The sequence below is a fragment of the Camarhynchus parvulus genome, chromosome 2 (genome assembly GCF_901933205.1).
Source record: "Camarhynchus parvulus chromosome 2, STF_HiC, whole genome shotgun sequence".
Classification (NCBI taxonomy): domain Eukaryota; kingdom Metazoa; phylum Chordata; class Aves; order Passeriformes; family Thraupidae; genus Camarhynchus; species Camarhynchus parvulus.
In genome coordinates this window covers 4,936,350-4,961,671 of record NC_044572.1, presented here as the reverse complement: position 1 = coordinate 4,961,671, position 25,322 = coordinate 4,936,350, and the positions used below count along the sequence as shown (strand labels likewise).

The following is a 25,322-nucleotide window of genomic DNA, read 5'->3' as shown; positions in this document are numbered from 1 at the left end:
ATAACCGGGTTGCACCTTTGCTTTGCCACTGTAATTCCCCCTGAATTTCACCACCTCTGAAAGATTCACCTGTTCTACTCAGTTTTGGCTCACCACTCTCTTATTTTCCTTTCGTCTTCTTCATTTGCCCATTTCCTCCTCAGGAACAACGTATCTGGGCCCTCCTTCATTCTCTTCCTCCAAAAAAGGAGTCTGTGGCAATTCTTAGCCCATCCACCTGCCTTGAAATATTTCTGCAGGTGCACATCCCAAGCCCCAAAAATACTCCTCTGTAACATTTACATATATTAATTAGCACATCATCTCATGCTTATTTATCCCAGGTGCTGCTCAGAGGATACAAGCAGGGAGCCTGCAGTGCCTACAGTTACACAACCAGTAAGAAGCTTTGGGAAAGAAGGGAAGATTTAGAGTGCATACATCAGATGCCTGCAGTAAACATCTACATGCAATGCCTTCTCCTTGCAAGGGACAACTGGATCAATTAGGGAACAGGAATAAATACCAGTCTGAAAGTGATGGATCTGTTTGCCTGGGGCTCTTCCACAATTTTCTGCAAATTAGCTGCAACTGAAATCACACAGACACAAAGAAAATGGGCAAATATTAGGGCAGGCTGGAGAAAAACATCCCAAACTCATTAGTCCTCTTTCTATTACTTAACAAACCTTAATTTTTACACTGATAAGGAAAGGTTTAGGTCTCAATTAGACTCAGTCTACTTAAACCTAAAGCTTTGAACTGTGAAAATGCTGTTATTGTTATCACATTACTCTTTCAGAGGTAGTTATTTTTCCCAGGATGTGATGGGATCAATAGTAATAAATGCCCAACTGCATCTGGAAATCCAGGTAATTTTGCACTAGCAGCTGTTCCTGTGTACAAGGAACAGCTTTGCTTGCTGCAGTTGGAATACACAGGCAGTGCTGACAGTTTAAAAGTCTCACCTGCTGCACAGGAGGATTCATTTATTTATCAAACTGCTGTTTGAGGCAGCTGTTCCCCCCATACAACTCGTGCTGCTGCCCCAGGGCACGTGCAACTCACACTTCCTTCCCCAGCCCTAATTAAACCCAAAAAGCCTGGCTGATTCCAGTCCCAGAGCTTTCTTGCACAGGACCTGTGAGCAGGACAGGCTTGTGCAGCAGTTTGGTGATGCATCTCTGTCAGATGATAATGATTTGGCTAATGCATCAATTAGACTTCATTCTGCATTACAAGGAACATTTGCTTCACAGTGTTACCAAGTAAATCATCTTCTTGTAAACTGGGGGTTGCCTACCCCAGTTGTGCAGGGCCACTGGGGTAAAGACAAGGACAGAGGAAATTTTTCTATCACCCACTAATCAGGTCATTTTTAACATGCAAAAAATGACTGAAATGGTTAGAGCAGAAAAAATAATTTGTAATTACCTATTACCAGATCTCTGCCATCAACAAGACCTGCTGAAATGAGCTCCTGAGACACACCATCTGCAGTATCTGTGGGAGAAAAACCCAAGAGCCATCACCACAGAGCAGAAATTGTCCAGCTGGTGAAGGCACCACACAGAAACCTAAAGGAGCTTGTACAAACCAAACAGCAGAAGAGCTCTTTACAAAAGACATATCAAGGTGCATACCAGGTGCTGTGAATTCACTGGAACTCACTGAAGGGCTGCACTTTAGTTTTACAGAAGTGCTCCAAGCCCAACCACAGCAGCCCTTAGGAAGGTACTGTGGACAGACACACAACAGCACACCACCAAACACAAAACTTCCCCTTCGCACACTGGAATTTCCCACCAGCTCACCTTTCCCTGGGGTGAATTCAAACCGAATATCATGGAGCTCTTTATTTGAATTCCTGTGGAAAGAAGAGAATTTTATATAAGAGAGACTATTTCATGGCAGGATAGGTGGCCAAAAGAGAGTGCTGTCATTGAATAATCAGTCTGTGAATTCATTGTATTCTACCCCCTCAAAGGCAGAAACTCATCACTCTGCTGTGCATGTGGAAGCAGCAGTCTGCCTCCCAGCCTGACAGAGCCTGGCGCAGCCCAGGATAGGTGAGTGCCACCTCTCTGCTACAAGGCCATGCTGTTCCACTGTCTCAACAACTCAGATCCCTCAGCAGAGACATCCTTGGAGCACGTTTCAGAGGAGGGAAGTGCTCACTGGCTGCAGATGCACACACATTATGGAAGTGATGCTCAGAATCCCCACTCCAATGCCCACCAACAGCCAGGATGCCTCCAGAGATGAGAGGCAGGTTCCTTTAATGAGAAACAGCAGTGTGTGTAATGAGCACAGAAAGATTCTTTTTTCTGTCTGTTTCCAGTGACACAGACCAGAATCCACTCCCTGAGCTGGGTAAAAGCTCTTCACTCTCAGAGCTGGCTGAAGTCTGAAGTTGTGCATGAAGATGAAGATGGACCAGCACAAGGCCAGAACCCCTGGATCTCTGAATCCTTTTAGGGAACCCAGCTAGTTCCTCTTTTCCACTCCATGAGATTTTAGCAATGTTTACACAAATATAAAAACTTCTTTCAATACAGGTTTTGCCAAACCAAAGTGGATGTGATAAATTGCTTTTCCAGGTCTCAGTTTCAGAAGAGCAAATGAAATCCAAGGTGACACACACTTAACCACCACTCTATTAATTAAAAGGCCAGTGCCAGTGGGGCTCTCTACAAAGGCTCATGTTAATAGAACAGATCAGTTTTGTGTGCTTACCTTAACCTTAATACAAGGTTGATGGGGACTCTCACATCTTCCTGTACCGGAGCTGCAGCAGGGGCTGTAGGTGGGGCCTGCAATAGGATTGCATCATTTTAAGGCAGGTTAACAATATCTTGCTCTGGTTTTAAAACTAGAGATAACCTTGATCAACTATAGAGTTGATACAAGTAAGAGTTTGACTCATCATTGGAATCATGGCACTGCAACGAGAAAGATAACAGATCAATGAACCAGGGAAACTCCACAGGAGTTTTAAACAGGAGGCTCTCTGCAATTGTCTTGGAAAGAGTAAAAGCTGCACAACTTTGAGAAAGGCCAGGAGACTTCAGAATGTAAAAAGATTACTTGCTTTGCATTAAAACTTAAGGTTTTTGGATATTCATGACAGCTTCAAGACCTCCTGTGTTTTAATCCCTGCCCCAAACATCTGATTTTAAAACCTGATACAACTGTAAGAGGAAAAAAATGAATTGGCAGATTAGCATGTACTCTCAGCTACCTTTTTTTCCATTAAATCAAAGGCTTTAAGAGCATCTAGCAGCAATTTTATAGCTGCCTATTTTCAATTCTAAATTACTTCTGAGTAACTATTGGAACATATAATCAAATAATTTCATATTGGTTAGCAGCAGATTTCCAGTAGAGAGGATCCAGGAGTTGCCTTGCACTTGTTACAGCACTTGTGATATTTCCAGTACAAAGCTAAGTGTTATTCAATCTCCACCACAAAAACCCAAATAAAACAGAGAGGGGTCAGTCACCTGCACTGCCCATGCTGAGGCAAGGGTTTTAGACCTGCAGGAACAAGACAGACACAACACCAGGCTGATAATTTAAGCACAGAAGTCTTTACCAAGTGTTTTTTATCTAGACCACTTGTTTTTTCACAAGAGAAAAGGAAGATAATACTTTGATTAAAACTAGCTTTTTACTCCAAGGTGCTTTTGGCTGAGCAATGCAGCTCAGGGCTTCTGATCACAACCTGGTTTCTCTTCAAGCTGAAAACCACCAGGTCAGTGAAAACAAACAAGGGTTCATGGAGAAGCCCAGAGCTCTGCAAAACAGTAACCAGTGAGCAACAAGAACCAGAGGAGAGCCACAAAGAATAACACACACTGACACAGAGCTGTGAGGAAGAACCCATGTAGAGCTATAAAAAAGAGCATATTGACACTAAGAGCTATAGAGAAGATAATGACACAAGTTCGTGAAGTTCAGCTTAGGACAAACTACCAATAAATAAGATGTTGGGCACTAGCGGCAGATATTCTATTAGTGCGTGTCCCAAGTGTCACTGACACCAACACTGCTCCAGCCTTCACTGCTGCTGGTGTTTCAACTGCTGCATAAAATTCAGGGATTAAATACTGGCCTTTTTAAAGAGATGTGAAGGGGGTTGGTTTAAGTATCAAAGCTATTTTAATATTGCCAATAATATGTCAAACTTCCACTGTTTCAGACTATTCGGGCAAATCTGGAATAGAACAGCTAAGGGCAAACCTGAAATTGCAGGAAGGGTGGCAGCTCTTACCTGCGCTGCTGCTGGGGCTGCTGCTGGGGCAGGGGCTGCTGGAGGAGCCTGGCTGGGTGGAGGTACAGCAGTTGGAGGTTGTGCAGGTGCTTGTCCTGCAGCCTGAGGTAGTTCAGTAGGTGCCTGTGCTGGAGCATTGAGTGAAGGACCTGGAGGCTCAGCTGATGGAAACAGCTGCAAGCAAAAAGGAGTTAATAGTGAGAAAAGGAACTCAAGGGTTTTGATTCGAGCGCCAGCTTTCCCACAAGTGTTTGTCTGCCACATAAATCACTTAGAGAAGTTCAGAGCTAAGGGTATTTCCAGACTTCCAGGACATTAATGCTGATTCCAAGTTGGTGTTCAGGGTTTTAATGTGTCCGTATGTCCAGGGACCCATCCTGTCCTGACATTTGCAAGTTCTACTCACCAGTAAACCAAGATACCAGCATGGCTGTGGATCTTGGACAAAAATTTAACTCTGGGGCAAGGCTGCATGTACATAGATATATCCAGCTGGGATGAGAGCCCCCTGTCCTTCAGTCTCCCTCTTTCCTGGAATCTGAGTCCTACTTGTATTTTCAAGTAGCCATGCCCTCAGAGCAGAGGAGCCCTGCTTTGACTTGTAGTTCCTTTCAGAGAACAGACCCCAGCAAAGCAGTGAGATAACTATTGACAACTGTGCCTTTCACCAAGCAAATGTCAGAGTAATTTGGCTGTCAAGGAAAAGTTAATTTAGAACTCTTCAAATCACACTAGAGAAGATTTAGGATTGGACTTAACTTTAGTCTCTTGCAAAAAACAAACCCAACCAACAAGCAAACAAAAAAAATCCATATGAAATGAACTGGAGGGTAGGGAAAAAGAGCTAAATAGAAATTTAATCTCTTTTTTACCTCTTGTTATTCAGTACAGAGAAACCAATTTTGGCATGGGAGCCAAAGAACTGTCAGCTTGACAGCACTTCAGTTTGCCCTCTAGCTTACTCTGGCAGGTTGTAGGAAATATAAATCACCTTCAATGCTGGAAACCTGGACAGGAAACTTCCAATGGGAAAATTCATGCCAAAGGGATTCTGGTTTTCAGCTTTTTTTTTTTCTTTTTTTTTTTTAATTTAGAATTTATGTCAAATTACAGTGCCAGAACTGTAGTCTTTCTCAAAATCTCCCTTTATAAACACTTCTTGGAAACAAATAAAGGAAGAACAGGACAGCCCAACCCAAGACTAATTTCTAAGAGACAGCTCTGTTTATCTTTCAACACAGGTAGGGAAAAGACAGACACTGCACAGTCTCTGGCAGATAAGCTGTTCCTATCACTCAAAGATGTCCTAATGTAAGAAACAGTTCAGAACTGAAGAAAGATTATAAATTGCAACTGAAGCCGAGCTTGGTATCAAATACTACTACAGAATTCTTTCACAGTTCTGAGCACAGGTTCCAAACCAGAGAATTAGACAATGCAAACCAGACATCCTAAAGTTGTGTTCTGTTGGGTTTGTGTAGTTTGGGGTTTTTTTTAAGGAGGAAATGAGGAGAGTTGTTTTGCTCAGATTATTACTGTGACCAATTAATTACCTTGCAACAAACAGACTTTTGCTACAGCAAGCTGACAAGACATACAACAAACTTACCTCAAGAAGAGCTCTTGGCACTACACAGCCAAGGATTCCTTTTATAGGGAGCTCTTCAAACAGAGCTCAGCTAGATACTGGCTGCTACTTCACACAATATTGCTTTCAAAGGCTAATAAAGCATGTTCCTTGAAACAACAGCAATAACTAGGAGTCATCTTTTCAAGAAGCCATTTGCAATTATAACTTACCTCGGAATTCTGTACAGGTTCTTTCACTCTGGGAGACTAAAAAACAGAGAAAAAGATGTCATTAACTGGACCACAGTGAAGCTTACGGACTAGGAGGACTTGTCAGAACCATACTGAACATGAGAAACCTACCTAATTGTTTGAAGTTACACATGTGTATTAAGATGCATGATAAAAGGTTCACCAGACAATTTGTTGTCACATTGTACCACCCAGAAACACAGCCACATTTCAGACCCTGCAGTCATTATTTCCACAGTGGCACACAATACCCTAAATTGCTATCACTGTTACTCATTAGCAAAATCCAGGACTCTTGAAAATCACTCAGATTGGATCAAATCACTTAAGCATCAAGCTGGGAAAATCTATTTTAAGCTACTCAAGTCTGGCAGAAAAAGATAAACACAGATCTGCCTGGCAGAATTCTGCTAGAAAACAAGTTCCCTTCACTTACTTAGGGAGGTAGTTTCCAAACCAATTTGCTTAAAACATACAGAACCTTTGTAGGGTGGGAGGGAGGAATCAGCCTTGCTTGTGCTGCTTTTAGAAGGAAATCCCTGGCCTGCTCCCCCTGCCCTTGGACCCTGCATTCTGCTGTGCTCTTTGTGAGAGAAAGCAGAGAACTGACAGGTGGGTGCACACTCAGCAGTGATATGAAGAGAGCAGGGAACAATGTGGAAAGTGCAGGCAAAGCAACATGACCAACTCTTGCTTATCAGTAAAACAGAGATAGCACTGCACCAGCTGTTTCACATGAGCAGGGGGGATTGCCAAGTATTCCTGGAAAGCCCTGTATTAAGAGAGCCTGCAACTTTGACTTCCAACAAGTCCAGTTAGTGGAGATAGGTGGGATGCTTTGGTCCATGCTGGGAATAAAAAACCCTGTTCCTTCTCCACATTGTGGTCCAACAGTACAAGCTGGACAGCAGAACATTAAGGCTCATCAGGCCCCTACCCTGAGACAGTTTCTCCACTAACAGAAGCCACTACCTTAATGAGTGCAGATCAGAGCAATTTGTAGTATATGAGTCAAAGGTTTCTTGTGAGAAAAAGTTAAGAAGTCTTACTCTCAGAACAGCAAGTTCCAAAAATGCCTCTGGACAGGGGGAGAAGGAACAGTTCCCTCAGCATGACTGTGTGTAGGCAGTGTCAGGGAAAAAGTCACACAGCCAGAAAGGTAAAGCCTGGAATCCATCTCAGTGGGCTCAGCCTTCACTTGACAGTTACCAGGTGGGATGAAAAACATGGCATTGCTCCCAGAGAAACAGCCCTGCTCCACACCTGCAGGCCACAGCTGCTGCAGTGCTCTTCCAGGAACAAAGCTCATATCAAAGAGTACCTGGATACCTCAAGGAATTACATAAAAGGAAAGATCAGTGTGCTAAGTACAGATGAGTATGGAAACACTGGCCCTGCCCCTCAGCTGACAGCTGATCCAGATAAATGACCAACAGAAGTAGTGAGAGCCAGCTGAGTATGAGCCAGCAAGTGCCCAGGTGGCCAAGAAGGCCAATGGCACCTGGCCTGGATCAAGAACAGTGTGGCCAGCAGGAGCAGGGCAGGGACTGTCCCTTGTACTCGGCACTGCTGAGGCACCCTGAGTGCTGTGTTCAGTTTTGGGCCCCTCACTACCAGAAGGACATTGAGGAGCTGGAGCGAGTCCAGAGAAGGGCAACAGAGCTGGGAATGGCTCTGGAGCCCCAGGAGCAGCTGAGAGAGGTGAGGGGGGCTCAGCCTGGAGGAAAGGAGGCTCAGAGGGGACCTTCTCAGTCTCCACAATTCCCTGACAGGAGGGTGCAGCCAGGTGGGGAGCAGGCTCTTTTCCCAGGTAACAAGTAAAAAGAAGAAATGGCTTCAAGTTGCACCAGGGAAGGTTTGGATTGGATATCAGGAAAGATTTCTTCCCTGGGCATGCTTTCAGTAAAGTGGTAGAGTAACCACCTCTGGAGGTGCTCAGAAAATATGAAGAGGTGGCCCTTGGGAACAGGGTCAGTGGTGAACACAGTGGCTCTGGGCTATCAGTGGGACTCAACAATCCTGGAGGTCTTTTCCAACCTTAACAATTTTATTATTTTATTAAACACATGGACAGAAAGAAAACAGGACAAACATTAAAAAACATTTACCTAAAGCACAAATAGGATGACTTTGGAGATTAGTTCTAATTTTTGCTTGTGTAATCAAAGATGATGTGAGTAAGCAGTGAAATGTGATCACACAACCCACCCCTGCACAGATTTATCAGGTAACAGAAAGTGCACAATTTAAAAGCCCACAGAGCACAACTGCTTTAATTTGAATTCAAGGTTTTAAATGCAGAGAGGAAGTTCAGAAGGTCTTTATATCCAAAAAGTAATGTTGACCCAGCAAGTCACCATATTCAGTGAATTGAGGATTTATTTTTGGCTTTGGGTATAATAAATATTTGCCTGCTTTCAGGTGCAATCCTAGGAAGAGACTTGTAAAATATATGTTTGCACATATTAAATTCACCCTATTTTTTCTGTGAAGTGGAAACAAGTAAAAAATACCAGCACTTTCCATTTATGTAGATGATTTTATGCAGGTTAATATTTCAGTATTTTGGCATATTAAGTCAATCTGCAGGGCCTCCTTTTACTGTAGTAGAATGGAGGTACAAATGGAATCACAGAATCACAAATTATTTTGGGTTGGAAAGGACCTTTAAAAATTCTCTATTCCACCCCCACTGCAAGGGGCAGGGAAAAAAGGTGGCACCTAGTTAACACAAGTTATTCTACCCAACAACTTGGTTAAAATTGCAGAGGGATTTATAGACAGGTAGAATTTATACCAAGTGTTTGAAATGTGACCAAAACCACAGGATAAACACTAATCCTCAATAATACCACTGTATTTATGGCAAAAAATTGGCAGTTTGGATGCAAGTCTTAGGACTGCTTGAAAAGGAATCAAATTCAAGCACCCAGGCAGACATGCAGAGAGGTCTGAGGTTCCACAGGGCCCTTCCTGACATCCTGGAACGTGCAGAAGCCCCAGAGTGCTGTGTTACACATGGGGTATCTCCAAAGTGATAATATACATCTACAGGGAGGTAACTGAATCAAGACCTACTACTCCAAAATCCTTCCTAAAGGTTTGCTGAATGGGAGACCTACAAGTAAGGGCCAAGCACAATCCAAATGAGAGTGATCAGGACAGGCAGCAGTACAAGGAAAATATATCAAAGCATCAAAATAAAAACTGTCTTGAAAAGGAGCTTGTAAACATGTGTGTCAATCCGCTTTTTCCTGCCTAGGAGGAATGAAACAAGTAAGTACTGTTCAAAACACTGTAAACAGTGTTAAGTCATGGCAGCCTGAGCTTTGAGACAAGATACAACAAGTTCTAAATAATCTCTGGAACAGAATTAGGGTCTTTTACAATATTGCCTCTTAAATTTGATGGTATTCTAGCCTACAAAAGGAATTTAGAAGAATTCAGCTTGTATCTTATAGCTTATTCATCAAAGAATTTCAGTAGTAGCTACCTGGTACCAGGAGATTTTCCTTGATCATGTATAATATGAAGCTGGACACAATAAGCTCTTTAAGAAGTCACAAGAGTTGCTGTCACAAATAATGCATTTACTGTATCAAATGGCTTTTAAAAACCCAAGCATTTCAGAAGATGCTGAAAAGATGCAAAATCTTGCATTTAATATTGAAGTGTCTATTCAGAACAGCAACAGATGCCAGACTAATGAAAGAGAAATGAGAGAAGTTGTAAAGGGATAAATGCTTCAAACCAATACTGCTTTCTTCCCTTTCACACTGAAAAGCTTCCTCTAAACATCCTTCACTGTCTCACTAATTCAATTACAGGATGATTAAAACACAGTCCACTTCCAGCCACCTGATGTAGTGAAAAGAGACCAGGCAAACCATTATAGTCAAAACCCACACAGGTGGCTGCTGGGGGAAGACAACCTGAAAATTCATTGTAATCTTTCAGCTGATCATCATGCATTATTCCTCTGAGTTGTTGGTGGGCTAGTATATGTGTTGGGAGAGGGGAAAGTGGTGTTTTCTTGAGGATTTTCAAGCACAAGACTAATCCCTCCTGTGACTTGAGGGATGCTGTGAGGTTTTTTACCAGGATTAATGGATTTCAGTGTAACTGGGGTGGCAGAACCAGGCCCTGCATGTTTCAGGAATCAGCCATAAGAACAGGCCCTATTGATTTCAGCTCCATCCTGGAGAGGGCAGTAGGATAAAACCTCTCCTGACACTTCCAGAAGAAAGCATCTCAAGCAGTCAGCATCCTTAGAGGGAATATCCTAGCTGCAGTATATTGGTATGCTGAGCTGGGAGCAGGCTGTCTGAATTAACATTTCCAATTATACTGAACATTCCTGAATGAGACCAGCTGTGCCCCACCACAATGACAGAAAAGATCAATACAGTTTCTTCAACCTTCAGTCTGTTTTCTTTGCTTCAGCTCCCAACTTTAGGGAAGGCTTTACAGCTTGCTGTGTATCATGCTTAAGGCCATGTGCTCCCCAAATAGTTTTAGACCTACCACAACTGGACAACAAAACAGAGACAGTGGAGTTTGAGGACCCACCCTGAGCTGTGAAATTGCTGCTCTGCCTTCCTCACTTTCCTCATCAAGCTCATCATCACTCCATTCCCAGCCACCATCTTCAGTCTTATGAAGACGCCCACTGGAGCCTGGGACTCTCCGGACCTGCCCAGCACAAGAACACAGAATTTACATCTCAAGCAAACAGTTTCTACAGCTGATTTTAGAAGAAACAGCACCAGAACATCTTCAGTTTCCATCACCTGCCATGGTGTCTGATTATTTTATTGAAACTAATAGCTCTACTTAGAAAAAGCTGTACTCCAGTAGTTATTATTAAAATGTGAATACAAGCACAAAAAAATAGTACAGCTGTAACAGCAAGAGCCCAGGAGGTTTTCAGTACCTTTTTGGATCTTTCAGTGATTGTTGGTGCTCTCTGCAACATCTTCTCTTGTAAAAACTCTTTATTCTGCAAAGAAAAAAAATTACCAAACATTTGCATTGCTGAAAATGTCCTTTGATGCCTTCACTGTCTCTGATAAAGTAACTGTTAAGCTGTTTCTAGCAGAAAGTGGTTTACATGTTTCATCCCAACTCCCCCAAGGATATTAACCACTCCCCTACTTTGGGCTGCAGTATGTGATGTTTCATCTTAAATACCTTTTCAGTTAACAGTGGCACTCTCCTTATGCAAAGTGACATGGAATTAACAACTGAGGAGCTGGATATTAGTCTGATTTATTTGGAAATACACATATTATACTGCAGTATCTGGTACCCTGCTGAGGCATTTGGCATTCTTCCACTTGCAGCTACTACACCACCTGGATTCAACCTCTTTCCTTTATCTTACTCCTACATTTATGCCTGTCCAACTGTCAAAGGCAAACCTCAGACAGGTTGGGATGTAGGAATCCCTCTGTGCTGGAGCAAACAGAAACTGGGACGGCAAGATTTAAAGTGGCTGAAAAATGTACAGCATTTATGTTTAGAGAGGAAGTAAATGCAGTGATCACAACAGACTGAATACTGAAAACTGCTATGGATGCTTTATTGTATTAAATTTCCTCTTCAGCAAGCTGCTCCAGAGTGGCCAGTGTGGGCTCCTGAGAATACAATTTTCTCACTGCTGAAGTGTGGGGCCAAGCTTGTGGCAGCAGGGGAAGCAGGGCAGTCCAGGCCAGCATTCTGGCATTTGGCTGGGTATTCCACAGCACACCAGTGCAGTTGGAAAGCTCTGCTGTCCCTGCCCATGCAGAGCTCCCAGAACTCCCCCAGGATGGTTGCTTGCAGGCAGGATGGAGAGTCTCAAGACACACTGTCATTCCTGATAAGTGGCTCCCAGCACTATCAAACCATTCTTTTGCATAACCTAGATGGTATTTAAATGTATGACTCAATATAGATGTATAGAAGCTGCACTCTTCAGCCCTCAAGCTCCAGCTGTCAGTTTGGCAGTGGCTGATGTGTGACAGTAATTTAACCCCAAGTGTGAACTGGCACAGGTTTGCACTCCAGATGCTGGCTGGTTAAGCAATGCCTCATTTACAATAATGTTAATTTTCTATCACCACCTATGCTAATATGCTTCCAGCAGCTTAATGAAAGCACAAAGGAGATTTAACACACAATGAAGTGTAACATGAACCAGAACTTGCAGAACCAAACGGAGAAAGGTCAGCAATGTGTAAACCATCTTGTCACTTTGGACACCAAGTGTGCATAAAGCATACAGATGCAGACTAATCAGCTGCCTAAAATCCCACTACAGACAGTGAAACCCCAGTTAATACTGTCAAGAGCCCAGACACCAATTAAACCTGCCCTAAAGCAAACTTCTGCATTTCATCAACTGGATCACCCTCCAGACTTCCCTGGTTCATAAAATTATCAAATCACACAATACCCCGAGTCAGAAAGGACCCACAAGGATCGAGTCCAGCTCCTGGCCCTGCACAGACACCCCAACAATCCCACCTGACTGGTGTCCAAATGCTCCTGGAGCTCTGGCAGCCTTGAGGTTGTGACCATTTCCTGGGGAGCCTGTTCAGTGCCCCACCACCCTCTGGGGGAAGAATCTTTCCCTAATATCCAAACTGAACATCCCCTGACACAGCTTCAGGCCATTCCCTCAGGTCCTGTCACTGGTCACCAAAGAGATCAGCACTTCATGATGCTGATCCTCATGAAGAGGAAGTGCAACTCTCCCTGGGTTGCACCTGTAAAGATTCCTGTCAGCTTTAATAGGGCATCCAGCTCCTGTACAGATACCTGGTGTGGCCAAATCCATTTAAGCATCTTAATCTGGGAGGTGAAAACTACTCTCATTAATTGGTGATGCTGCTGTGCTATGCCAAGTATGCAGTCTCTTTTTGACAGTTTAATCTGTAGTCTGTATAAATCCTGTGCACTTTGATCACAAAAAAAAAAATAAGCAAACAGAAAACATTCCCCATGCTCATGGAAATGCAAATCCTGCCCTGTGTTACTGCTGTCTGTCTCCCTCAGTAAGACCTTGCACGTTGCAGATGCACTAATCCCCAGGCAGTAATTACATAATGCTTGCTGGCACTTCACTCCAAGGCTAGAAATGGGAGTTTCCCACTGGTTTGTATCACAAGATCTTCACTTTCCATAAGGCAACACAGGGTGAAATATCTTTAGGTAGCTCTTGCACAGTGGGCCTCATTCAGCCCCTCACACACAGACTGATTGGAGAGTTTACTAAAATCTAAGTTACACTCACTGCAGCAGAGACCTCTGTGGTTGGACAGGCAGCCAGAATGGCACCATTACAAAGGAAGAACAAACCCAAAGGGCACTGAATGCTCAAGAATTCCTAGATAATTTCTGTTAACAACACCATACACAGGAGATACAGAAGGGGGATTTTATTCTGCTCCTTCACAATGACCCATTCAACTCGCTCAGCTCTGCTGGCTCCAAGTGAAAGAGCCCACACTCCTGCCAGTAAAGCTGTCACCCACACCTATCATGCTTCTGAAAAGTCCTTTCCACAGCCTCTGCACAAATCAGTTTAGGAAGTGTTTTCTTACCTTTGCTTTTGTGAAAAATTTGTGTCTTAGGAGTTCTGCTGCTGTTGGTCTGTCAATAAAAACAGATGTAGAAAAGACAATTATAAATGCTCCCTTTCAACCCAACGGTCTTCCAGGCTGCTGCAGCTTGTTGGCATCTCGTGAGGGCATCAGCTTCTCCTGTATAATTCCCCTAAAATCAATGTATTCCAAGTAAATTTTACACCAGCAATCTTTTAAATTACTCAGTGTATTCTGAACAAGGCTTATTCTGTTCAAAAGAAATTAATAACTTGGGACTGGTGGGGAGAATTTGCTCCCATTTTGATGCTGAACTTGAGACTTAGATAGCAACAGAATCACAGAAAAAAATTGCTCAAAATGGAAATCACAGAATCATCACTGGAGTGCAGTACTCACCCTGTGCAAGTAACAGTTATTTCAGAGACCCCTGATTAAATGTGTGTAGTAATTAGTTCTATTAAACAAAGGCAGGATGATCAATCTTGATCCAAAAGAACATGAACAAGTATAAACTATTTTCCCCTTTAAGTCAGATTTCAGAATAAATACTGGAAAGTGAGAGACATCCCTTGGTTGGTTTAGGAGGAATTTGCTAAAGACTCAAGCCTGCATGAGAAAGTGGCAGCTTAAAGCATTTTCCACACTGCCAACAGGGCTTAAATAGTAACAGAGTTTAATCAGTGACTTGCAAAGGCCATTCATCACAGGGTTTATCTTATCACAGACTACTCCAACAAAAGGCATCCACCTCAGAGCAAGGGAGCCCCTAAAATAATGAAAAAGCAGTTGCACTGAATTCTCTTCCCATGCAATATGCCAACCTCCTGCTCCCACAGTCAGGACAATGCCAGTGGTTGTTAGAAGTGCTTGAGGAGAGCAGGGCTGTGCCACAATTCAGTGATTATATATAACCTGACCAGCACACATTCTAACCTACAAGGATAGGATATGCTTTAGAAAGGTGAAAAAATGTCATGCTGGGAAAAAAAAACCACCCCAGCTATCAACTTTTATCAAGCACTCTACTGGATTCATTATGCATTTCAAGTGTAATGCTTGTTAGAAGAGAGAGACTCATTGCACAGTGCGTGAGAAGCCTGTGTTCCTGGATCTGACACAAGAGGGAACTGAAAAATGTCTTCATTATTATTATTTTATGAAAGCACTTTTTCCTTTCCAAAATTAAGTCTGCTTACTGAGGAGGAAGAAAAAAAAAAAACAACCTAAGAGGTATTAAAAATGGCACAGCACACACAGCATCCCCTTGGTAATATTTCCTACGTCACTGAGTAGTCAAGATACTGTTCAAGGAAGGCTGAAAGTGTCATCAGGTCACTTAAGCAATCTGTATTGATGAAAACATGTTGGTAAAATTTGTCAGTGTTTTTCCTGATTTCCTACCCAAACCAAATATTACATATAATTAAACAAGTCAAAGCTACACTGAAAGCCTTCTCTGCACTGCTAAATTTTAAAAAGTTTATTTATGTAGTTTTTGCAAGTAAACACACATTGCCCAACCTGTAATTTCTGATTTGTAAACACAAAGCAGTTTTGACTGGGAACAAAACATGAACTGAAGTCACCTGCTGGAGGTGGCCAAGGGAGAATGGTCCTACCCAGGCAGTGGACTGGGATGCACTCTCATTAACCCAAATGGAAAATGTGTGCCCTGGCCAGGCACAGTGCCAGATATTTATCCATAAAAATAAGGACAGAGAATTTGTTGCCACACAGCAAGATTGCTGTGTTGCTTGTGACTGAAAGGTTGGAGGGGCAGAGAGCATACCAACTTCAAAAAATAGGGAACATAATGATGTTTCTGAGTTTAATAAAATTGTTTATTTTAATTTATTTTGGTGGGATCCATTCTTACCTTTTTTCAGGGTCTTTTTGTAGGCACAATGAAATCATCTTCCTAAATGATTTCCCATATTTCTTCAGCATCTCCTTATCTTGCACACCAGTTTCCAAAGATGGAGGATCATTTTGTAGTGTCAGCATTAGAACCTGAAATAATTATTGCTATTGGCAATGAGATCTTTCTTGGGTTTTGTCAGAGACAGATCTTGGGGAAAATGTATTTTAGACAAGCACTTTTATCAAGCATCTGAGTCAACAAGGATGTGTTAACAACAAAGACCCACAATTTAAGTTACTGCTTTCCATCCCATCTCTTGGTCCACTCTGCAGTCTGTGGGCCAAACACAAGGCTGGAATGTCTTTTCAGGTCTGTTTTGTGGATTAAAAGTGCAAGCAGAGCAGGATTTTACCAGTTTTCCTCATTCGAGATGAGCAGTTGTGCAAAGCTTTTGATTCAATGTACCTCCCTGAGGTATTTCTCAGCTAGAAATCAAATTAAAGACAGAGGGGTAACATAAAAAGATACATGAGTTCACTTCCATGTACCAGAGTGACAGCAGTGAAGACATTCCTCACATAAGCAGCTATCAAGCCAAACTGGTTCTTTCCCTCACATCACTTAAATATTCTGAAGGAAAGGAAGAAAATTACTCATTTCCATTTCCACTTGTCACCTACATACAGATGAACATCTATTTTTAGAAGAGGAAACAGCACATAGCACATTTAAATAGCTTTCAACAGCTACATTGCTTAGGGCAGCAAAAGCCCATCAATCTAGCTGAAATTACACAGCCCATGACAGAATTCCCTGCTTTCTTCCCCACTCCTTGAAGGGTCACTTAATGCATGAGTAATTTTGCTGCATAACAAAATTAATCTGCAGTGCAATAAAATTACATTCAATAAATAAAATAGAGAAGGCTTCTTGCAGGCTGCATGACTGCAACCCAAACCTCACAGAACTGGGTACTCAATTCTATCTAGCATATGACAGCACTAAGTAGGTGCTGTTGATACTAAACAGGTGATGCTGGTATTCAAAGCTTCATCCTGTGCATTCAAACCACAATAAACTGAAGTAAAATTTGTAAGAGCTGCTGTAAAACACTATCAATAACCCCAGCCCAGAAGGAAATATCAATAAAACCAGCAGCACCTGAACCAGCAGCACTTTCCCCTGAAGTGCTCTTTGCTCTGCCACAGCCACTGATATTGTAGAAAATTTAATGGCATTTCTGAACTGCTCAGCCTCTCAACAGTCCCTGCACGTAGATGACAATTCTTAAAAGTAATTCTGTTCTACAAGAGTTAACCCTGTTCAAAGTCCATCCATTTGGCATGGATGTGCCTGTTCTGAGTTAGGAGTAGCTGGATTTCCAAATGCCATTGTGATTGTGGTGTGGGAGGGATGCACCCAGGCCCTGAGAAGTGACACCCAACTTTCACAGCACTTCAGCAGGTAAGACTGAAAAAATGGGAGTTTGTCCACAGTGTCATTGAATGGTTTGGGTTGGAAGAGACCTTAAAGTTCATTTAATTCCAATCCCCCTGCCATGCACAAGGATACCTTCCACTAGCCCAGGCTGCTCCAATTCCCACCCAGCCTAGCCTTGAACACCTCCAGGGATGGTGCATCCACAGCTTCTCTGGGTAACACATTCCAGTGCCCAACCACCCTTACAGTAAAGAATTCCTTACTCACATCTAACCTAAATCTCTCCTCTTTCAGCTTACAGCCACTGCCCTTTATCCTGTCACTATGTGCCTGTGTAAAACATCACTGTCCCAGTGCCAGCAATGGAGGGACTTGACACCCACAGGCCTCATGTCCCAGGTCACTGCTCTAACCATGAGCCTGGGGGGTAGGACAGGCTCTCCACATGCTTGTGTTTGATCCCAAGGACCACACATCCCAGGAGGGGAACAAAACTGGCCTTCAAGAGGATGGGCCAAAGGGGCTTAAAGTTTTGTGATTGAGACAAAGCCTCATCAGATACCACAAAGGAGATGAGCAGCATGCTAGAAGCAGCTCCTGGTTCAAGAGCCATGAAACAGAAAGTTGGCCAAACTTATAAGGTGATCTAAGGTTCAAGATATTTGAAAAAAAATTTTGGTGTGTCACGGTTTAAATAACATTTCTTTCATTTCAACCTTAATAAAATACTATTGTTGACAACACCACAGTTTCATACTGATGTGGTACTTTGAACTGGATCAGTGATTGACAGGATTGTCGGTGTTAAACAAAATTAAACATTCTTTTGGATAACTGGTAACAGGAGAGGTATCAAGAGAATGTCTGACAGGCATTAAGAAGGATTATCAGTGCAAGAGAAAGAATGGCTAGCCAAGTGTCACTGGATGCCCATAAGGCATTCTGGATCATTATTTACAACCCTAAAAACAACTGCTGACTTCAGAGGTTTAAAACACACAGCACTTTCCTTAAGAATGGTGAGACTCAGGATCTAAATAAAAACTGCACATTCAGATAATGCTGATGAAGGGGTGTATTTTTAAAAGGTGACTCGATACATCCCAGAACATCATGATCCACAAGTGCAGGTTGAAAGGACAAATTCTTCTATGCAGTGTGCTAAGTTGAGAGGACAAACTCTTCTGTGCAACATGCTAGCCAAATTCTTGAAAACATCCAATGAACACACTGATCCCTTATCTTCCACAAATATCTGGAGATCTGCTCACCTTCATTGGAGGGTATTTATGGTAAGGAGCTGCTCCTGTGGCCAGTTCAATAGCAGTAATCCCAAAGCTCCAGATGTCTGCCTTGAAATCATATCCTCTGACCTGAAAAATATTAGAGGATGTTATCATGTGCCTCTTGCTGTCCTTTCACACACCCTCTCCCCATGAATTTGGAAAACCAGCACTATAGAGATGGAAACAACACTTTCTCCCTTCTCTCCCCCAGCTCCTCATACTTCAAGGAGGTGTTTTAGAAGTCACAGTCTGGTGAAAATCATGGCTGTGCACTGTACAACCAGGACTGCTCTGCCATAAACTCCACTGCAGAACATAAAGGAGCACTGGGTGAACCCAGGCTCTGACTTCTACACACAGACACAGAGAGTCATTACACAGTGCAATAAAACTCTCATATAGTTAATAGATGGACTGCTACCCCTTGGGACACCTGCCTCACTACACTTTTAATCAACCTGACTGCAAATATGCTCCATCCTGGAACTTTACAACACACCAGCCCAGTAAAAGCCCCTCATTCCTGCCTGCAGACTAATCTTTCCCTCCACTAATTAACAGTAGCTTCTGCACTTGACATTAAACACAGGCTTGTTCAGGAAAATTTATAGCATTTACTTCCCCTCCTGCACAGGAAAAAATATTTCATATGCCAAAGCAGTTACTTCCTCATTATCATTAGGTAATATTTTGGCACTTGCTTTCTCCGCTGCAGGGGAGAGACATTATGTACTAACTTCAAGAGCAGCTCTGAAAATCAAAGCATTTTGGTTGCTTAGGATGGTTTGTGTTTCTTCTAACTACACTATGGAAAAATGAAAATTGGATCAGAGCAGAGCTAACAGGAGTACTGTGCTCAGCTAACCTTACAAGCTTCAGAAAGACACTCCTTGTGATGCAGCCAAAAGCATTCCCCAAGCTACCTCAAAGATGATCTTGAATCTTGGCAAAGTAACAAAAACCCCTCCTGCACTATTTGTCATGTAATACTAGAGTTGGACTGAAACTTGTTGTAGAGACAGGAATTTATATCTTGCACTGATTTCTTCCACTCTGTTAGCACAATTTTCATGAGCCCTAAAAGTCTGAAATGTTTCTTGAAGTGCCTTAGTTTATGGATGCCATGACTTTGAACAGATTTCAAGTCAGTTAAATAAACAAGCAGATATCTAGTAACATTTAAAAGAGCACAGGACAAGAAGAAATACACCTTAAGGGTAGTTTTTTGTCTTCTCACACTATTTTTAGGTTTGGAGAATAACTTTTAGGCATTTCTTAGCTCCATCTTTCATTTATTCTTGCAGCACACCAATACACTGTACATCTCTCCATTTCCTGACAGGATTTTAACAGTTTAGTGCGAGGGGTTTTTTTTCATTATTTCACATAATCCTGCTTGCAAGTGAGGGCTAAAAAGCTCAAAACTGTCTGCAGTAGTTCATCTTGACATCTGTCCAATACATTAGTCACTACCCTGCAGTTAGTTTATATCAACAACATTTATTTTCCTCATCAGCTTCTTTTTTTGCCATAAATCCATCAAGTGACCATACATTAAAAGACAATGTTGAGCAATCAAACATTAACATTCTGGAGGAATTTAATGGTGCTGAAGTAAACAAGATAGAATTGGGTCGATAATATCTACATGTGAAAGGCTAACTTAGAGCAAGCTCTCTGTCCCTCTTCCTGGCTGGATCCAGTGGCTCAGAGTGACACCTGCTGGAAGGCAGCAAGATCATCTAATGGGCATGGAAGGATTTCACATCAGCATCATCAGCATCACATTAAAATACTGCTTGGATTTGATATTTGCAACTGGTTCCATGTGCACAGCCTTGGTGCAGGTACTGCACTCTGTAAAAAATTTCTCCTCCTTTGGAAACACGTTTGTGGGGAACCACCCCTCACTTTGTCACTGAAACCTTCATTTCCAATTTTTAGCTCTCTCTTTAAGGTATTTTTCCCTTTTGTCCTGAGGACTGCAGCTGCAAAGAGCCTGGAGCAGCACCATTAGGTCCTGGCCAGGCTGCTGAGGTCTGAGCACAACACACAGGACAGAAAAGCAAGGGGCAGCTCTAATCTAGCTTCAGAAAAACCAAATACTCTATTTTTATTTATTTTAACTCAGAATTAAATAAAAAAATCCAGAAGAATATGACAGTGAAGCAGCTCAGAATCAAGTTTGCAAAGACAACCCTGACCTGGGAAGTGTGGCTTTATTCCTGCCCTGTTAGACCTGCACTCTGAGGAGGCTGCAGCAGTGCTGGAATGCACTGGCCCCTCAGTACCACCATGGGGAGCCACTGAAAAGGCCAAACATTGAACAAGCCTTTCATCAATAATATATTTAAGCTACTCCAAAATGATCTCCATTCCTCAGGGAGTTTTAGATATTGGAAAAATGCACTGTAATGCACTTGTGTTTAGCTGCATTTGATTTTAGATACAGATATACATGGGGGTTTTATTCAAGATCCTCCCATCTTCAAAATATTTTACTGGAAACAACAGCAAGGAGAAATGTATCGAGGTGGATTCACTTTAATAAAACAAATCCTTAAATATTTTTGTTTAAAAAAATTTTAAAGGAAAATGGAAGCCCATTTATAGCCAGTTATATTTCTGCTTAGCACACCTGCCAGAAACCCAGGCCTCTGTCAAACTGATTTTAAGGGAATGAGGGATAATTTTCAGAATGTTCATGGCAGTGAACATCAGTGCCATCGACAGCTACTGCAAATGCCTTGGTAAGACTGTGGTACAATTTTCTCTGTGAATTTTGCTCAGAAATGGCAGCAATTTTACATTAAACAAAGTTTCCAGGTGTCCTTCACCAGAAGTCACACAGACAAAGCTTCTGTAGTTCAGTCTAGAAGCAGTGGAGGACAAAAAGTGGCATTTCTCCGTGCAAGGGGAAGAAGTATGACATCTTTTAGTGAGCCAAAACAGCAGAGGAACAAGGGGGAGATGCAAGCATTCCTCAGCATTTAAAAATAAGTTAAAAACCTGAATGAAGTCAAATGCATGTCATTATACTGAATTAACCCCCCACTGTGACATATCACAACTAACTACCCCAAATTCTTATGTTTGCAGATGCAGAGGAGCACATCACTGAGCTGTGTGTGGCATATTCACCACGTGTGAAACTATTTCTATTCTACCTCACATTCATGCAAAAGGGAGGGGCAGGTTTATCTTCTTTATGCAACAACTGAGCTGCCTCATCCTCACCTTAGGCAGGAGCCTGAAGAGAAGCAATGGAGCAAAAATCTAGTGAACACTTTACATTCCCCAGTAAGAGTCTGGCTGCAATAGGCAAGTCAAAGAAAATCCTGTGTTTAAGTTTAAGAAAACCCTTCAGGATGTCAAATTATCGTCTTAGTGGGAAATAAACATAGTCATTGCTGATAACAGGGAATTCCAGGTGCAGATCAGCTCAGAGGACATTGGGAAAAACAATTCACCTGTTCCATAACTTCTGGTGCCATCCAGCAAGGTGTGCCCACAAAGGTTTTCCTGACTTTATTCCTGGTAATGTCACCACCAGTGGCCAGGAACGCACTAACACCAAAGTCTGAAAAAAAAAACAAAAGCAGAATTTATTAAGAACACATCCTGAGCAAACTGAAGGGCTGTCCCTTCTTTCCCCTCATATTTCCAGCCACCCATTGAGTACCAGACCATGCAGTCATGCATGAGGGGTTTCCTAATAAAGGAGGAATGATCAACAGTTAGCTCTGAGTGCTGGTACATGAACTGCCATTCAGCAGTTCACCATTCAATTCCTGGGGACAGCAGAGCTTTCAGCCCTGGCTGGCAGAGAGGAAAATTCCACTTTCCATTACAGCCCACTGGTCACATTAGAGCCTGCCCACACTGCCCAGCAGCCCTGCTGCTGTACAAACCTGCCCTGCCAGCCAGAGCTGGATTTACATTTGCACACACACACAACTGCACTGACCCTCGAGCAGCATCCTGTAACATCCACAGCAATCAAGCTGGGTGCAGAAAAAGTCCCTTGAAAGCATTTAACTGTTCTCTAACTGAGGTATCAGCCCTTTATTCTGGATTTTTTATTACCAGAACATGTTTTATTTGATAATCCTCCATGGTTGAAATGCTCAGTGCTTTAACAGGACCTCAGACTGGTTCCTGATGATACTGAACGTGCCACAAACCAGCCTGAGCATCCCAGGGAAGCGTCACAGACACTGATTCACACCCTGCACAGCATCACCCCACCTGAAACACCTTTCACAAACCAGGATGCTCATGGATGCCCTTTGTGCTCACTGGTAATTGCATTTCTTGGAACAAATCACTCTTTTTTGTGAAAACTATGCTGTAACCTCATGTTTTATGCAATTAAAAATGGCATGGAAAACAGAACCTGTTACCAGCAGCAGCATACAGGGATAGAATAAAGTATGTTTGTTCAGAGAAGAGCATTACCAAAGATCTGGCAACCAAGTCATTCAAGAGAGGATGGCACTTTGTTTGGAGGAAAAAAAAATAAAAAATCAAGTAACAGAGAAACTGTTAAAACAGAACTGCTCCAAACCACACTATTTATGTATTGCTGAATTACAGGCCTGCAATGTGCCTATAACTCAATTCCCCACAACTTTATCCACACACACACTTTTTTTTTTTAAACACAGTACAAGCAATCAAAATCTCAGATGCCATTTTTGAGATTGGTGACAGACTTGGAGGGCAAACTCTGAAATTCCAGGGCTATTTAACATAAAACCAGAATGTTATTGACCACAACTGGTTTGAAAATTCTTGAAACTCTGTTGACAATGCAAAATGTAAAAGCCTTTGCTTCTGTGGCCAGAGGAACCAGAGTTACTCCATGGCTTAAGGATGTTAAATTGGAGAATTAACTGCAACATAAGATCCCTCCTTACAATGTGTATGGTATCCATATGAGGACTGTCCCAAATTCCCTCTGCATCACACCAGCAGTGCAGTGAGTCACTTCTCATTAGAATTTCAATATTTGAGAAACACCTCTGAAGTTATCACTCAGAAGATGCTGAAAGCTTCCAGCTCACTTCAGTACAGACTTCCAGGAGAGAAACTTAGTGCCCACTGAAGTACTAGACTTGGGTAACTGCAAGATGACATTAAATAAAGCTGCACAGAAATCACAGGGCTAAAATAAGCACTAACAAAAGCCTATCATTAGGATTCAGCTCTTCCAGATGTGCTGACCTGTTTTTTTTCCTGTTCCCAAAGGCATTTTGGCTTCCTGCTATGCTTGGAGTTTTAGCACTCCTAGATGGATCACTGTCCCAATCAGTACTGCAATCTGAATCTTCTGGAAATCCATTTTTTGCAAAGGTGATTTTTGCTTTGCGATCTTCCATGTGAGTATTCACCATTTTTGCTTTTCTCAGAAACTGCAGGAGCTCCCTAAAAGATTCAGAGTAAAGCTGCCTTTCACTGCTCATTACAGGAAGTCTCCCAAGATCTATTGTTCTAAACACAAGAGCAATCAGAAGTTCTTTTAAATAAGATAATACTAACAGAAACTTGTCCAAGTGCCATCAGCATTTTATTGTGATGTGCTGTATTTGAACTTGCACATATTATCTTACCTCAAGTTTCCATGCAGCCATTTTGAGGGGAAAGGAAATGCCATTCAAAGCAAAAGCATTCCAGCAGTAAAAACACAAGTCCTTCACATAGTATTCACCACATCTCACATCAAACCCGGGTTTATAAATTCCAGATGGAAATCAGGCCCTTACATCTGCCATCTGAAGAAAGCTTAAATGGAATTAAAGTTTATTTCATTACATGGTTGATTTATTTAATGTTTTCCCAATTAATTTCCCTCATTTCCAGTGGGCTAAAACAGGCTCAAACAGCCTGTGCTACTCCCCTGTAAGGAATGACTTTGGGACCATCTTCTCAAATGTCATCTTACTAACTTTATCCAAGCCCCAGCTATTCAGATAAGAATGTGCCTGCTCTCAGGAAATATCTGGAAAGCAATAAAACACAACTCCAACCACAAGTTCAGGTTAAATTCCTTCTTCTGAGCAGTTGGGACCATCTGTGCCTCAGTCTCTCTGCCCCCAGAAAGGTTAAAACAGAACTCGATTATTGCAAATGAATTGAACTCCAGAAAATGGGGAAATCCATGAAATTCGGGATAGCTCTGAAGTGTGTACACATTTGTACTCTTCCTTGGCAGCTCGTGGTTTACATTGGCTCACTAGGGGGATAACTGGCAAGGACTGAATCACCAGAGACAGGGAGGAATTGGAAACGCTTGGAGCTGGCTTGCAATACCAGTAACCACCACTGCTGGGGATCCACCGACTGTCAGATATCCCAAAGGAGCCCAAAAACTGCAGCCTTCCAGCAATCTGACAGCAAATAACAGTCTCCAGGGTGTCTGGATGGAAGTGGTGGGATCTTTTTTTTTTTTTTTCTTTTTTCTGAAGCAATGTAGAAAAGATTCATCTGTTGGAGTGTTTCAGTCATTTAAACCAAAGATCGCAAAAAAAATATATACCCAAAAAGATGTGTATTTCCAGACTTCCAGACTTTCATATCACAGCAAAACCAATCCAGGATGGGAATTCAATTCTGCTGAGGCAGGCTCTGCATAAAATATGGCAAATTTCGTCTCTTCCAGCAGAAACATGCTGCAAACCACATATCCTACAGGACAGTCTACAGCAGCATTGAAGTTGCAGAGTAGTGTTTGAAAAAGCATGCCATGAGGCACCAATTCCTGGTACTATGGTATCCAAATTGTCAAACTTAAAAACTACTCTGGCCACTCTGGAAATGTAGAAGTTGAAAAGGAAGACCCAGTAACAAACAACTTAGCAACATAAGAGTGCTGTGGCAGAACCACATCACAACAGGCACCACTGCAGGTGTGTCTCTCAGGAAGATACATTTCTACCATATTCTAGATTGTTTCATCTAAATCTACAAGTCAGCTGTTAAAAATAATCTCTCCTTGGCCCTCTCATATTGTTACATTACCTTAATCCTATAAAGCCCAAGTGCCTGCTACTACATGTAGCTACCTACAAGGT

At 42.2% G+C, this 25,322-nt stretch overlaps 1 protein-coding gene across 1 annotated transcript in view; it reads right to left on the bottom strand.

Annotated features, from left to right (window-relative positions):
* OXSR1 (oxidative stress responsive kinase 1) overlaps window positions 1-25,322 on the bottom strand; it is an 87,757-nt gene that overhangs the window by 2,992 nt on the left and 59,443 nt on the right. The window contains exons 6-17 of the mRNA XM_030966295.1: window positions 21,720-21,829; window positions 18,235-18,336; window positions 15,539-15,672; window positions 13,660-13,708; window positions 11,007-11,072; window positions 10,643-10,765; window positions 6,053-6,088; window positions 4,253-4,426; window positions 2,716-2,792; window positions 1,794-1,846; window positions 1,414-1,482; window positions 506-570 (exon numbers count right to left, since the gene is read on the bottom strand). Coding sequence (XP_030822155.1) covers window positions 506-570; window positions 1,414-1,482; window positions 1,794-1,846; window positions 2,716-2,792; window positions 4,253-4,426; window positions 6,053-6,088; window positions 10,643-10,765; window positions 11,007-11,072; window positions 13,660-13,708; window positions 15,539-15,672; window positions 18,235-18,336; window positions 21,720-21,829 — 1,058 coding nt within the window. The remainder of the gene's footprint in view (window positions 1-505; window positions 571-1,413; window positions 1,483-1,793; window positions 1,847-2,715; window positions 2,793-4,252; window positions 4,427-6,052; window positions 6,089-10,642; window positions 10,766-11,006; window positions 11,073-13,659; window positions 13,709-15,538; window positions 15,673-18,234; window positions 18,337-21,719; window positions 21,830-25,322) is intronic.